Genomic DNA, 12,984 nt, shown 5'->3' with positions numbered 1-12,984 from the left:
TCTTCATGTTTGTTTTTTTTCCTCAGCACGAAGATTTTTTGCTTGCCCTGCAAATGAATGAAGAACAGTATCAAAAGGTAGTTTGATAGCTTACTCTATTATTTTCATAGGCAGTTTTTTTAATTTTTTGCATCTTGATAGTAAATTAATTCTGTATAACCTAATGATCAGAGTTTGTGGTTTGACCAAGTTACAGTCAGAACATGAACTAGACAGTCTTTTTTCTATTTAAATTTATTTATTTTTTAATTAGTGAGTCATAGTGAGGGTACAGTTAAAGATTCACACATTTTTGTGCTTGTTTTTCCCTCGTGCAATGTTTGAGAGCCCATCCCTCACCAGTGTCCATTCTCCACCACCCATGAACCCAGTATCCCTCCCACCCCCCCAATCCCATCCCCAACCCCACCCCGCCTCTGTGGCGGTGCATTCCAATTTGATATCTCTCACTCTAGATATAGTCTTGATACTAGTTTTGGATTGAAATTGAAGGGAAGTTGGTAAAAGAAATGACTTTATTAAAAATTACCCCGGTGATGGGAGCCGGAGCGATAGCACAGCGGGTAGGGCGTTTGCCTTGCACGCGGCCGACCCGGGTTCGATCCCCGGCATCCCATATGGTCCCCCAAGCACCGCCAGGAGTAATTCCTGAGTGCAAAGCCAGAAGTAACCCCTGAGCAGCGCTGGGTGTGACCCAAAAAGCAAAAAAAAAAAAAAAATTACCCCGGTGATCTGTTGGATATACTCTTAGAGAAAAATTTAGAATTCATGTATCACTAGAAGGAAGTATGTCTGCCATTTTTGTGTGTGGCCTTTTCTTACTTGATAGGATTGGGCCAGTGATTGGATTAACCACTGATAAAACAAATATATCTCTCAGTGGACTGAAAGTTATTGCTTTGCTTTGTAGTTTTAGTGAACTCTTAAGATAAATATATATATGTGTATATATATATATTTATATATATATATATATTTTTTGCTTTTTGGGTCACACCAGCGATACTCAGGGGTCACTCCTGGCTCTTCACTCAGGAGTTACCCCTGGCCATGCTCAGGGGACCAAATGGGATGCTGGGAATCGGACCCGGGTCGGCTGTGTGCAAGGCAAACACCCTACCCACTGTGCTATCACTCCAGCCCCAAGATAAATATTGAGCTGGACACTCAGCTTTAGTTTAAGTCTCTTTACACTCCTATCTTAAAACGAGACCAGGAGAAGCCAACTTTTAAAGTTTTTGGATAGTATCCTTCATGCTACTTTTCTACAGCTCTTATATTAGCATTGGATTACAGAAATAAATTCTGTTGGCACTACTGAGTAAATATTATGATATAAAACAAATGCACAAAATTTCTCTGTCTTTTTATTTGTTTTTGTTTTTGGTTTTTTTGGTTTTTGGGTCACACCCGGCGATGCACAGGGATTACTCCTGGCTCTTCACTCAGGAATTACCCCTAGCGGTGCTCAGGGGACCATATGGGATGCTGGGATTAGAACCCAGGTCGGCTGCGTGCAAGGCAAACGCCCTCCCCGCTGGGCTCCAGCTTCAAGGCCCCATCAGTTTTTTTTTTTTTTTTTTTTTTTTTTTTTTTTTTTTTTTGCTTTTTGGGTCACACCAAGCAATGCACAGGGGTCAATCCTGGCTCATGCACTCAGGAATCACCCCTGGCGGTGCTCAGGGGACCATATGGGATGCTGGGATTTGAACCCGGGTAGGCCGCGTGCAAGGCAAACGCCATACCCGCTGTACTATCACTCCAGCCCCTTCTCTGTCTTTTTATATTTAATATTTATAAAGCATCTTCAGCCAAATTTGTATGACAGAAATCAGTTCATTGTTTTGTGATTTCTGAGGATTAGTTTTGAGCTGAGTGAGTGTGGCTATGCGTTATTTGAGCCATAACTGTCTCCTCTGCTTTAGTGGAGAGAATTTCTTTTGTGTTTCTGATGACCTGCAGGATGGCCAGCTGATTGAGTGCCGTTGCTGCTACGGGGAATTTCCATTTGAGGAGCTGACGCAGTGTGCAGATGCTCACTTGTTCTGCAAGGAGTGTCTCATCAGATATGCCCAGGAAGCGGTCTTTGGGTCTGGAAAGGTAAGAACTTGGGCATATGTCCATATATGGAGACATTCAGAGTTTAAGGCCTATAGTTAAGTGTCAGATCTCGTAGAAGTACCTTTTCTGGAATGTGAGGTAGAGTTCCACTAAGGCATGCTCATATATGTTCAGGACAGTCCCAGTGTGCACTTAATAGCTGCAGAGCACAGCAGATTCCCTGTCATGGGATAGGTCCATTCTCCCATGCCGCTGCACCTGCTCTGCAGGGGCATGGAGTCTCTCACTCATCTTCCAACTTAGGATGAGAATTAAGGAGGGAATCAGAGATGGCACCTGGCAACATCTTTGAATGTAGGAGAGTTTTACAATATATATTGTAAAAATAGATTTACAAAATATTTATAATTGGATTATATGTTCCCTATTCTATTCAAGTCATTTGTTACCACTAGTCTAAAGCAGTGGGAAAGGAATATATTTTGGGGCTGGAGGGGATCCTTATGTAGTGCTCAGGGAACCAGGGGCCATGCCTGATTACTATTCAGACCTTGTGCTATGACCTTCCTCTTCCCTGCGTTTTCCCTTCCACATCTACTTTACTTCTTTGTGGGTACTAACAGGATTTTCTGATAGTATCAGGGATGGACATGGAGTTTCATATCCTAGTTTCTTTTTTTTTTTTTTTTTTTGCTTTTTGGGTCACACCTGGCAATGCACAGGGGTTACTCCTGGCTCATGCACTCAGGAATTACTCCTGGCGGTGCTCAGGGGACCATATGGGATGCTGGGGATCGAACCCAGGTTGGCCGAGTGCAAGGCAAACGCCCTACCCGCTGTGCTATCTCTCCAGCCCCCTAGTTTCAATTTTTTGAAGTGTGGTTTCTAAGAGGGACTGAGAGACCTTCTCATCTCAAAATCTGAAGTTTCTATTTTTTGGGTGGAGGGTTCACATTGGTGTTCAAAGTTTATTTCCGATTCTGTTCTCAGGGATTACTCCTGGCAGCGCTTGGGAGAACATACGTGGTGTCAGAGATTGAATCTGGGTTGGCCACATGCAGGACAAGTGCTCTACTGCCATAGTATCACTGCATCCTCAAAATCTGAGTTCTTAAGCACTTTTTTTTTTCTTGGCATTTTGTGTCATACCCAGCAATGCTGGGGTTATTCCTGGCTCTGCACTCAGGAATACTCCCTGCAGGACTTGGTGGACCATATGGAATGCCGGGGATTGAACCTGGGTTGTCTGCGTGCAAGGCAAACGCTACCCACTGTACTATCGCTCTGGCCCTTAAGCATTATTTTTATTTTTCTAACATTGAAATGTGTATTTAATCATGGAGATGTTTTCCTGAAAACTTGGTTGACCTTTTCTTTTCTTCCCCTTGCTCCCTGATCTAGTCAGAGCTTAGCTGCATGGAAGGCAGCTGCACATGTTCGTTCCCAACCAGCGAGCTGGAAAAGGTGCTACCCCAAACCATTCTGGGTAAATACTATGAGCGGAAAGCTGAAGAAGAAGTTGCTGCAGCCTATGCTGATGAGCTTGTCAGGTATGTTCAGAGTTGGAGGGTGTCTGCCATCAACTCCTTCCCTTTAGGGAAACTGCCCGGGCACTTCAGTAATGAAGGAACATCTTCTGGGCTCTTGGATTTTCTGGTATTACTTGCTGATGAACAAGAAGACAGTTTGGTTTTTTGTTTTTTATTTTGGAGCCACATCTGTTGATGCTCAGGAGTTACTCCTGGCTCTGCCTTATGACCCTGCTCAGGGGACCACATGGGATGCCAAGCATCAAACCTACGTTGCCCACATGTAAGGCAAATGTAGTACCCACTGTACTGTCGCCCTGGCAGTTTTATTAATGAAAAATGTGCTGCTTATATTTTTACCTGCATTCCTCAGCACCTCTTAATCATCTGGTTTGTAAGAACTATCATTGTATTATGTGTTAGCAGAGAGATATGTTCAGGGTGTGCTCAGAAAGCTAGGGGATGGGTCTTTAGGAAGTGGTTTGCATTGAGACCTAGACTGGCATCTACACTCTCTGTGAAAGCCCTTGGAAGGGAGGTTTCAGCCTACTAATGATTGGTTTCATGGTGCTTGGGATTGAACTCAGGCGCTTGGATGCTTGCAGCTATCTCCCCAGCCATGGAGTAGTGACTGGGGCTCAAAACTTATACAAGAGAACCAAAGAAGAAGCTGTAGAGTTGACGCAGAGAGCTGGAACATAGGGTTTTTGTGAAGGAGGCCAGGGTTTGATTGTTGGTACAACTTGGTCTCCTTTACAACATAGGGAGCACCTACAGGCACTGAGTCCTGAGTAGACCCCAGCCAATACTAGTTATGGTCGCAAAAAAAAAAAAAAGAGAGAGAGAGAGCCTGAAAGGTGGCTCAAAGGGCTGAGTACATATTTTGCATGCGGGATGCCCAAGTTCAGTCCCTGTGCTCAGCCAGGTGTTGCCCCCGTACAACCCAGGGTTAAAGAGTTACACTATTGTAGGGTTGCAGCAATAGTACATCGGGTAGAGTGCTTGCCTTGTGTGCGGCTAACCTTGGTTCAATTTTTTTTCTCTTTTTTTCTTTTTGGGTCACACCCCACGATGCACAGGGGTTACTTCTGGCTTGTGCACTCAGGAATTGGTGCTCAGGGCACCATATGGGATGCTGGGAATCGAACCCAGGTTGGCTACGTGCAAGGCAAACGCCCTACCCGCCGTGCTATCACTCCAGCCCCAAACCTTGGTTCAATTTCTTTTCTTTTTTTTTTTTTTTGCTTTTTTTTGGGGGGGTCACACCCGGCAATGCACAGGGGTCACTCCTGGCTCATGCACTCAGGAATCACCCCTGGCGGTGCTCAGGGGACCATATGGGATGCTGGGATTCGAACCCGGGTCGGCCGCGTGCAAGGCAAAGGCCCTACCCGCTGTGCTATCCTCCAGCCCCCTTGGTTCAATTTCTGACACCCCGTATGAACCCCTGGGTACTGCCAGGAGCGATCTCTGAGTATAGAATCAGGAGTAATCACTGAGCACTGCTGGGTGTAGCCCCAAAACAAAAATGAAAAAATAAAAGCTATATGATTGTCTAGGGGCCATAGTATTAGTATAGTGGGTTTACTCCCTGGCGTCCCATTTGGTCCCGAGCCACGAAAGAGCCAGGAATAATCTCTGAGCTTCACCGGGTGTGACCACAAAACTTGAAGAAAAAAAAAAAAGCCATATGTTGTCTGGAAAAAACTCCCATTTTAGTCTTAACAATCACATTGAATCAAATCAAACTTTTGGGTTTTTTTGTTTGTTTGTTTGTTTGGATTTTTATTTTTTGCTTTTTGGGTCACACCGAGTGTTGCTCAGGGGTCCCGTCTGGCTCTGCACTCAAGAATTACTCCTGGCGTTGCTCGGGGGACCATATGGGATGCCGAGGAATGAACCTGGGTAGGCCTCATGCAAGGCAAACAATCCTCCCTGCTGTACTATCACTCCCACCCTCAAATGTTAGTATTATGAGTAATATTCTCTTGTTTTTTACTCCAGGTGTCCTTCCTGTAGCTTTCCTGCTCTGTTGGACAGTGATGTGAAGAGATTCAGTTGTCCCAATCCTCGATGCCGAAAGGTAGGGAGCGAGGTGTTTTATATTTGAGTTTTGGCACCACGGGCTCTTCCTCTGGCCCAAATTACATCTGGTTTTCTGCGTATTGACCTGTGAGAGGATGTCAATGTGTTTCTTCATGAGTGCTGGGAACCTGATTCGAGTCCAGAACTCTCGGTCCCTTTGTTACACTCTCTGCCTACTAGGGTGGATGCAGTCGTGGAAATTGTGAGGGGTTTTTGGTTTTGTTTTTTTCCCCTCTGTGTCAGTGTTTTTCTTGCTCTTTTCCACATTTTGTGATGCTCAACTATCTTAAGATTGTGTGCATCCGCAGGTATCCACATGCACTCAAGTATGTGCTCTCACACACACCCTAATGTTAACAAAGCTTAATGCTGGGTGCATGGGGTATCCCAGCACTGCTCCAGAGATAATGCAGGGCATGTGCTCAGCCCTTTGAGCTCTCTCTTTGGCTGAGAGAGGCAAGAATGCAACACAGACGTGAGTGCTGCCGGAAGCACTTTAGATTCCTTACACTGTTAATTTTGGATTTTTAACTGCTGCCAATTGTTTGCACCACCCCTACATTGTTAAGAAACCAGCTGTGGGGTTGCAATATACAGTTTATAGAAGCTAAAGGTTCTAGAGGCCTTGAAGCAGCTGAGAACAAAAAACAAAGAGGTGTGGGGGGTAGTTAGTGCAGCTCCAGATTATCTGCAGAACTACATAGAAACACTAGAGGGAGCAGGAGACTGCATGAATGTCTCAAAGAAAGACACCTCAGCAAAACCTAAGTAGTTTTTTTTTTTTTTTTAAGGGGGAAAGAAAGGCTAGAGAATTGTGCACATATATTCACATGATACACATCTACACAAAGATTTGAGGAGCCTCAGAATCTACACCAGGTTCATGGGTGAAGATCTTCCTCCATATAAAGTTGGTCTGTAAAGACTGAGGAAAGGTCATTTTTCTTTTTAATGTGGGGATTCTGACACAGTAACAAGGCACAGGGGCATTTTTACTAGACTCATATTAAATTTATCAGGAAGTTTAGGGAAGGTACTGCCTTAAAACTGTTGAGTCCCGGATTGAAGAGATGACTTAATTTGCTAGTGCAAATACTTTGCACACACAATCCTAGGTTTGACCCTGGGCACCACTGGAAGTAGTCCTTAAGCACCACCAGATATGACCCCAAAACAAAAAAGTGCAAAATAGTATTAATGACCAAAGAGGTAGTACAAAGGGTAAGGAGATACTTAGTATGTGGTATGGCCATGACCCTGGTTTGAATCCCAACCCCCCAGGCATTGCCGTGGCACAAAAACAAGGAATGAGCCTTCTAAGCTCAAGGTAAGTTTTCCCATTGAGTCACATGTTCAAGTCCCTCAGCAGTGTTTATTGTAACAGGCATGCAGCGTGGGGCTTTGCAGAACTTGTGGGCGATGTATTCACATTCTATCATCACTTGGCACTGTTAGGGCAGGGCATCACCCACTGAGGCAAGTTAAGCAAAAACTGTCTCCTGGCAACCTGAAGTCTGCACCACCCTGTGGTATGGAGTAGTCCTCACCCTGTCTGGTGGAGGGAAAGGAATGTGCCGCTAGGTGGCACTGACACTCCAGAGGAAGAGTAGCATTTCTCCTGGGGATTTCAAAAAGTATGGGTGTCACTAAAAACAATGTCTTGGAAGCCAAATTGACATAATTCTTTTAGACTTAGTACTTAAATCACTGCATGCATCCAGAGTCTAACACAAAAGAATCACTGTTGAATCCATGTTTTTACTTTTTTCACTTGTACACATTCTCTTTATTTTTCTCTTTTTGTAGGGGTTGGGTTGTCTTCCAGGCAGTGCCCAAGGGGCCCACAAGGCTCTTCCTGGTAGTATTTCACCCCCAGTGCTGGGGGCCACTGGGGTACTCTGATGGTTCTAGGAATCTAACCCAAGTCCTTACATGCCAGGCTTGTGCTTCAACCCTTTCAAGCTGTCTCCCCTGCCCCTCATTGTACACATTCCAATGATGGGTTTATTTATTTGTTTGTTTGTTTGTTTATTGTCTTCAGTATCAGGGCTAAACCAACAGCCCTTGAAGATATCTAACTTTTAAGAAATGAGGTACAGGGGCTGGAGCAATAGCACAGCGGGTAGGGCGTTTGCCTTGCATGCAAACCTGACCCGGGTTTGATTCCCAGCATCCCATATGGTCCCCTGAGCACCGCCAGGGGTAATTCCTGAGTGCAGAGCCAGGAGTAACCCCTGTGCATCGCTGGGTGTGACCCAAAAAGCAAAAAAAAAAAAAAATGAGGTACAAACTAGTTTGGGCCTGTGTGATGTGAAGGGCATCTGCTTCCTCATTGAGAATCTTTGCCAGTGATTTATTAAACTCCAGTTAGATTTCCAGAAATTTGTCACACTGAGTTGAGATAGTTACATTGATCCTTATCTGGAGAAGAATTTGAATACCTACTCAGGCTATCTCTATTGTGTCTTTGTTTCACTGAAAGCTTCAGCAGGCCCTCCCACCTGCTCATTCTCAAATAAAAGGTTCCTCAAGTTGTTTGTATCTTGCTACTAAGGAATTGGTTGTGTTTGGTGTGGGTAATAGATAAAAGGAGATTTGAAGTGTCTGGACTGCTTAGGAATCTAAGGCTATAAATTTCCCTGTTGAATCTCTTTGCTTCCTGAAACCACAGCTTTGCTCTGCAAACTTAGAGATGTTTAAGAACTTTCAAGGAAGGTGACCAGAGCCACTCAGAGGGGTTTAGCACTTAAACAAGTACCAGGAGGGGAGTCAGTGGTGAGGCCTTCCTCAGAATCCTTATTGAGAACCACCTGCTGCCATGGCTTTTTTGGAACTGATGTGTGAGTTATGGTTGTGTGACATCGGGTCTTTGTGACTTTATCACTGCTAGCTCTCTCACGAGTTCTGCCCTTTAAACATCCCATCCTAACCTTTGTGGCATTTGGTATTAGTGGCAGGCCCGGTGAAATAGATATCCATCTGCAGTGAAGCAGTTTGTCACTGCAAAGCAGGTGTCTGTGGCCTCCCACAGTTAACTGAGGGGCTTCGTGGGGGGAATGAGAAGAGCCTCTAGCAGCTGTCAATGCCAGGGTCGCTCCAGCTGTGACAGTGGATGCTTGGCACTTATTAACAGCACAGTGATTTGATGCCAGCTGGTCAGCTGACTCCTGTGCTGAGCACAGGCCTTTACATTGATCTTGTGTGAATGGAGTTTGATCCTATTGTCCTTACTATCAGGGAGGACCTTTATTCAGGAAGTAGTGTTGACAGGAACCAAATGTTTAGATAACAAAAGGATTTTTAAGCTCCCAAATGAGGATTCATTTGCTGGTGTGGAAGATCACGCTGCATAATGTAAGTCTGCAAAAGAAGTGAGTGTTGTGGGAATTCCTCCCAAAGGTTCTTTTTGGTTAGCGTGAGAGCTGAGGTCACTGCAGGATGCCCCACATATCCCTCTGCTCTTCTGCGTCTCTGGTCACCCTGGGAGAGGGACCCAGAGGTATGAGGCTGCTGATGAGAACTGCTAAATGGGAGATGCCATTGGGAGAACCCCTGCAGTGGATCCCTAACATTCTTCCTCCCCTTGTCCGTCAGTCCCTGAGTAGAGCTGGCACAGTGGCACCAATTGACTGCCAAAATTTAACCTGCTTTTCTTGATTTTGTTTTTAGTTTCCTTCTGAAATTCCCCCCAGTGAATAGCACAGGGAATCTGTAAATGGTGAACACTTCTGTATCTGATGTCTAGCAGATGATAAGCAGAGCATTCCAGTAGGAACAAAAGCAACAGAAGCCAGATGCACTGTTACCCTTTCCTCCCTGTCTGCATCCCCAGTAAGTCACACAAATACCACTCTCCTCCCTTACTTACAGCTACTCAGTTAAAAGGGAGATGAGGATTACCCTGAAGCAGGGGAAAATACAAGTATGCATGCATTGATATAGGATGCTGGTAGGAAAGGGGATCTTGTAGTTTCCCCTCAGTCTTACAGAGTTGGTTTTTGGTTTGGGGGGCCACATCAGAGTGCTCAGGTCTTACTCCTAGCTGTGCACTCAGGGAGCACTCCTGGCAAGCTTAGAGGACCAGATACAGTGCAGGGACCAAACCTGGGTAGGCCATGTGCAAAGTTGTTTTTACTCCTATAATTCATCCTCTTGCTCCCACATGCAGACATGAATTGTAAAAGCCACTACCTCTGCCCTTTGCCTTGCCTTGGGGTTGACTTGAGACATGGTAAGGGGCACAAGGTAATGTGCTGCTCACTCCCAAGCACTGACACAGCACCTCAGTTTCCCAGTAGTATGCATCTCAGAGCACAAGTGGTCCAGTCTGAGCTGTTGGTGCAAACTTGGAAACGGCCAAGAACACTCAGCAGCCTGGACCTCAGGAGATGGGCTTGCTCTGCTGTATCCTCTTCTTGGAATTCACTGATGCTGGTTTCTCAGCCATGAAGCTACTCTGGAGGGTTTAAAAGTTTCATCTTTGGAGCTGGAGAGATAGCACAGCAGGTAGGGTACTTGCTCTGCATGGGCCTTAACCAGGTTTGATCCTTGGCATCCCATAAGGTTACCTCAGCACTGCTAGGAGTAATTCCTGAGTGCAGAACCCTGAACATCTCCAGGTGTGACCCAAAAAGAAACCAAAAAAGTTTCGTCTTCTGGGGGTCTGAGAGATAATACAGCATGTAAGACACTTGCCTGTCCATATCTCATACAGTTCCCCCAAGCCCTGCCAGGCATGATTCTGGAGACTAGAACCCAGAGTAAGCACTGAACACAGCTGGGTGTGGCCCAAAAGCAAAAAAAAAAAGAAAAGAAAAGAAAAAAGTTTCACTTTCTGGAGACAAGTCACACAACTTCCTGTTCCAAATGAAGAGACATATTTCCTTTGTCTGAGTAACTGGGATAGGTACTGATATTGGACCTGAGTAGTAAGTTACATATTTGGGGTGTTCTTTCTAATAGAACCATGGCCCGTGTGTTAAGTGTGAGTCAAGCACTATACCAGTGGTATAAGACCAAATAATCAAAATTCCACAGCTATTGCTCACATTACAGCTCAGGAAACTGTGGCATAATAGTTAAGATAAGAGATTTTGATGTATTCCCCCACCCCCTGTGCCCCCTGAGATGCAAGATTCTGAACTAAAACCTACTTCTGCTTTTGTTCCAGCCCTTCTACTATGTGGCTTTGTGACCTTGGAGGAATACAGCATATTCCTGAGTAACTTTCCTTTATCTGTAAAAGGAGAACAACCATATGTTACAGAATTTCCGAGGAAAGTACTGGCTCCTCATCAAAGCTAGCCTGTTGGGAGTCTGTGATTCAGGCATGATGTAGGTGAAACGCTCACTGCAGAGCAGGCTCTTTCAGATCACTGCTGCCATGTGAAGCACAGTGTGAACAGACAGCTGGATGTGGGGTGCACGTCAGTGCAGTAAGGAATTCCTAGAACTTTTGAGGGACTTCCAACTTTGTGAAGTCTGCTGCCCTGAGAACCTTGTCTTCCCTTCAAGTGGGCTGATGGAAATTCCCCTGGGGGGAACAAATGATTCCTCACTTAACTTTATTTTTCTACTTCTGTGCTCAAGAGATTTCTTACTGGCAGACTACTAAGGAAAGGAGAGCGGCTGATGCTTGAAGCCACATTAGAGATGGAGTCACCCAGTTGTGCACAGGGAGCCTAGGGGCCATTCCTGAGGGTACTCAACCAGGTGGGTCTGAGAAGGGTGCTGCTCTGGCCCAGTGCTCCTGGGGATCTCCAGGACAGGACCAGCAGGGCCACACTGGCAGTGCTCCGGAAACCATGTGGTACTGGGGATGGATCGTGGGTAGGGAGTCAACCCTGAAACGAACTTTTGTAATTAACAGCTAGATGTTTGAGAAATGACAACTTCCATCTTTGCCTGCTTTGAGCCTGGGAAGTAACACTGGGCTTCTCGGGGTGAGCTCTGTCCTGTGGAGTTGTCTGTGGATTTGCTTTCCGGGGTTCAGTGCACCTCTCCTCCAGGTTCTTCCTGATTCTTCATCCCTACCCGGGAAGATTTTTATCTTCAGGCATACTCAAAGAGATCAAGGTTTGGATGGGCCTACAAAAAAAACAGATAATGCATTTTGCTATAGAATTCATAATTAGTCACAAAGTAAAGATGAAAGTCCACGGCTTGTCTCCATGACTCATTGGTAATCTTTCTGTCCTGGGAGGGCAGAGACCTTTGAATCCTAAACATGTCAATACCTTTAGTGCTGCAGGCAGGCTCACTTGTATTGTCCTTGGAGTAGAGATTCGGGCCTAATGAAGACCTCATTGACTCCTTTTTTGCTGTTGTTTTAGTCTCTTCTAAAGCTCAATGTCGATATGACTTCCAGGGGGAAAACCTCTGGTTTCTTAGCAGGTTTGTATGAACCCTTTATTTAGATGAACTCTGACCCTTTGCATGGTTTTTGTGGCTGCCATTAGCCGTAGCCTCTCAGACTCTTCTCAGTCTGATCCTGTTCACAGACCATACAGAGATCATAAACTTTGAGTGCTGCTCTTTCTGGAAACCACAGACTGTTTAATGCCTTTTACATGTTTTGTTAAAATAACTTAATGGCATTTTTCTTTGTCTGTGGCTTCATCAAAGGAGAGATGCATTTTGCTTAAAAGTCTTCAGAAATCTTGCCTTAAGAAGCACAGAAGAATTGGCATGCAAAACCTTTTTAAAAGAGTCTTTTACCTCCTTTATGTTTTCACACTAATTATATGTTACTGCATGTCAGCATCTTAATTTGTCACAGTGACTCTTGTTGTGATGTCCTTGAAGGAAAGAGCGAGCAAGCACTTGCGTGCATGTGTGCATGGAGCATGTGTGTTAGAGGACAGAGCAATTGTGTCCCCTTTTTGCATTCTCAGCACAGAGCACTGCAGGGTTTCCAGCCTTCTAGGTAGCAGAGAAATATTGCCATGGTAATGACACAAGCATGAAAACACCCTGTGTTCCCGTGGGTGTGTGTGTCAGGGAGGAGGAATGTGAGCAAAGGAAGCAGTAGCAAAGAAGGATGTTCAGAGCATTGAGCAAAATCCTAGCAGAGCATGGGCTGCACTAATGAATTCAAGGTCATTTCCCACTGCTGTATGGTGGCTGAGAAATGCCAGTGGTTTTTTATTTTGCATTGTCGTCCTTGACTTTGAAACAAGCAAACAGAGGATAGAGAAGGCCTCTGTCACCTGTTTTGTTCCCCTGAGGCCACTACTCTTATCTCCAGTATAGCAGGCTAAGGAAGGGGCCAATCCTGCCACATCTTTGTTGTTGTTGTTGTTGTTTTTCT

General features: G+C 45.1%; 1 protein-coding gene across 4 annotated transcripts in view; it reads left to right on the top strand.

The window, feature by feature from the left end:
- Positions 1-12,984, top strand: part of RNF216 (ring finger protein 216) — a 104,134-nt gene that overhangs the window by 35,612 nt on the left and 55,538 nt on the right. For all 4 annotated transcript variants that reach the window (XM_055134956.1, XM_055134952.1, XM_055134955.1 and 1 more), the window contains 4 exons: positions 27-77; positions 1,963-2,100; positions 3,463-3,611; positions 5,595-5,673. In XM_055134956.1, coding sequence (XP_054990931.1) covers positions 27-77; positions 1,963-2,100; positions 3,463-3,611; positions 5,595-5,673 — 417 coding nt within the window. The remainder of the gene's footprint in view (positions 1-26; positions 78-1,962; positions 2,101-3,462; positions 3,612-5,594; positions 5,674-12,984) is intronic.

The sequence above is a fragment of the Sorex araneus genome, chromosome 4, assembly GCF_027595985.1.
Source record: "Sorex araneus isolate mSorAra2 chromosome 4, mSorAra2.pri, whole genome shotgun sequence".
NCBI lineage: Eukaryota > Metazoa > Chordata > Mammalia > Eulipotyphla > Soricidae > Sorex > Sorex araneus.
Note: the sequence above shows the minus strand (reverse complement) of the source record. Positions and strands in the feature narration are given on the sequence as shown.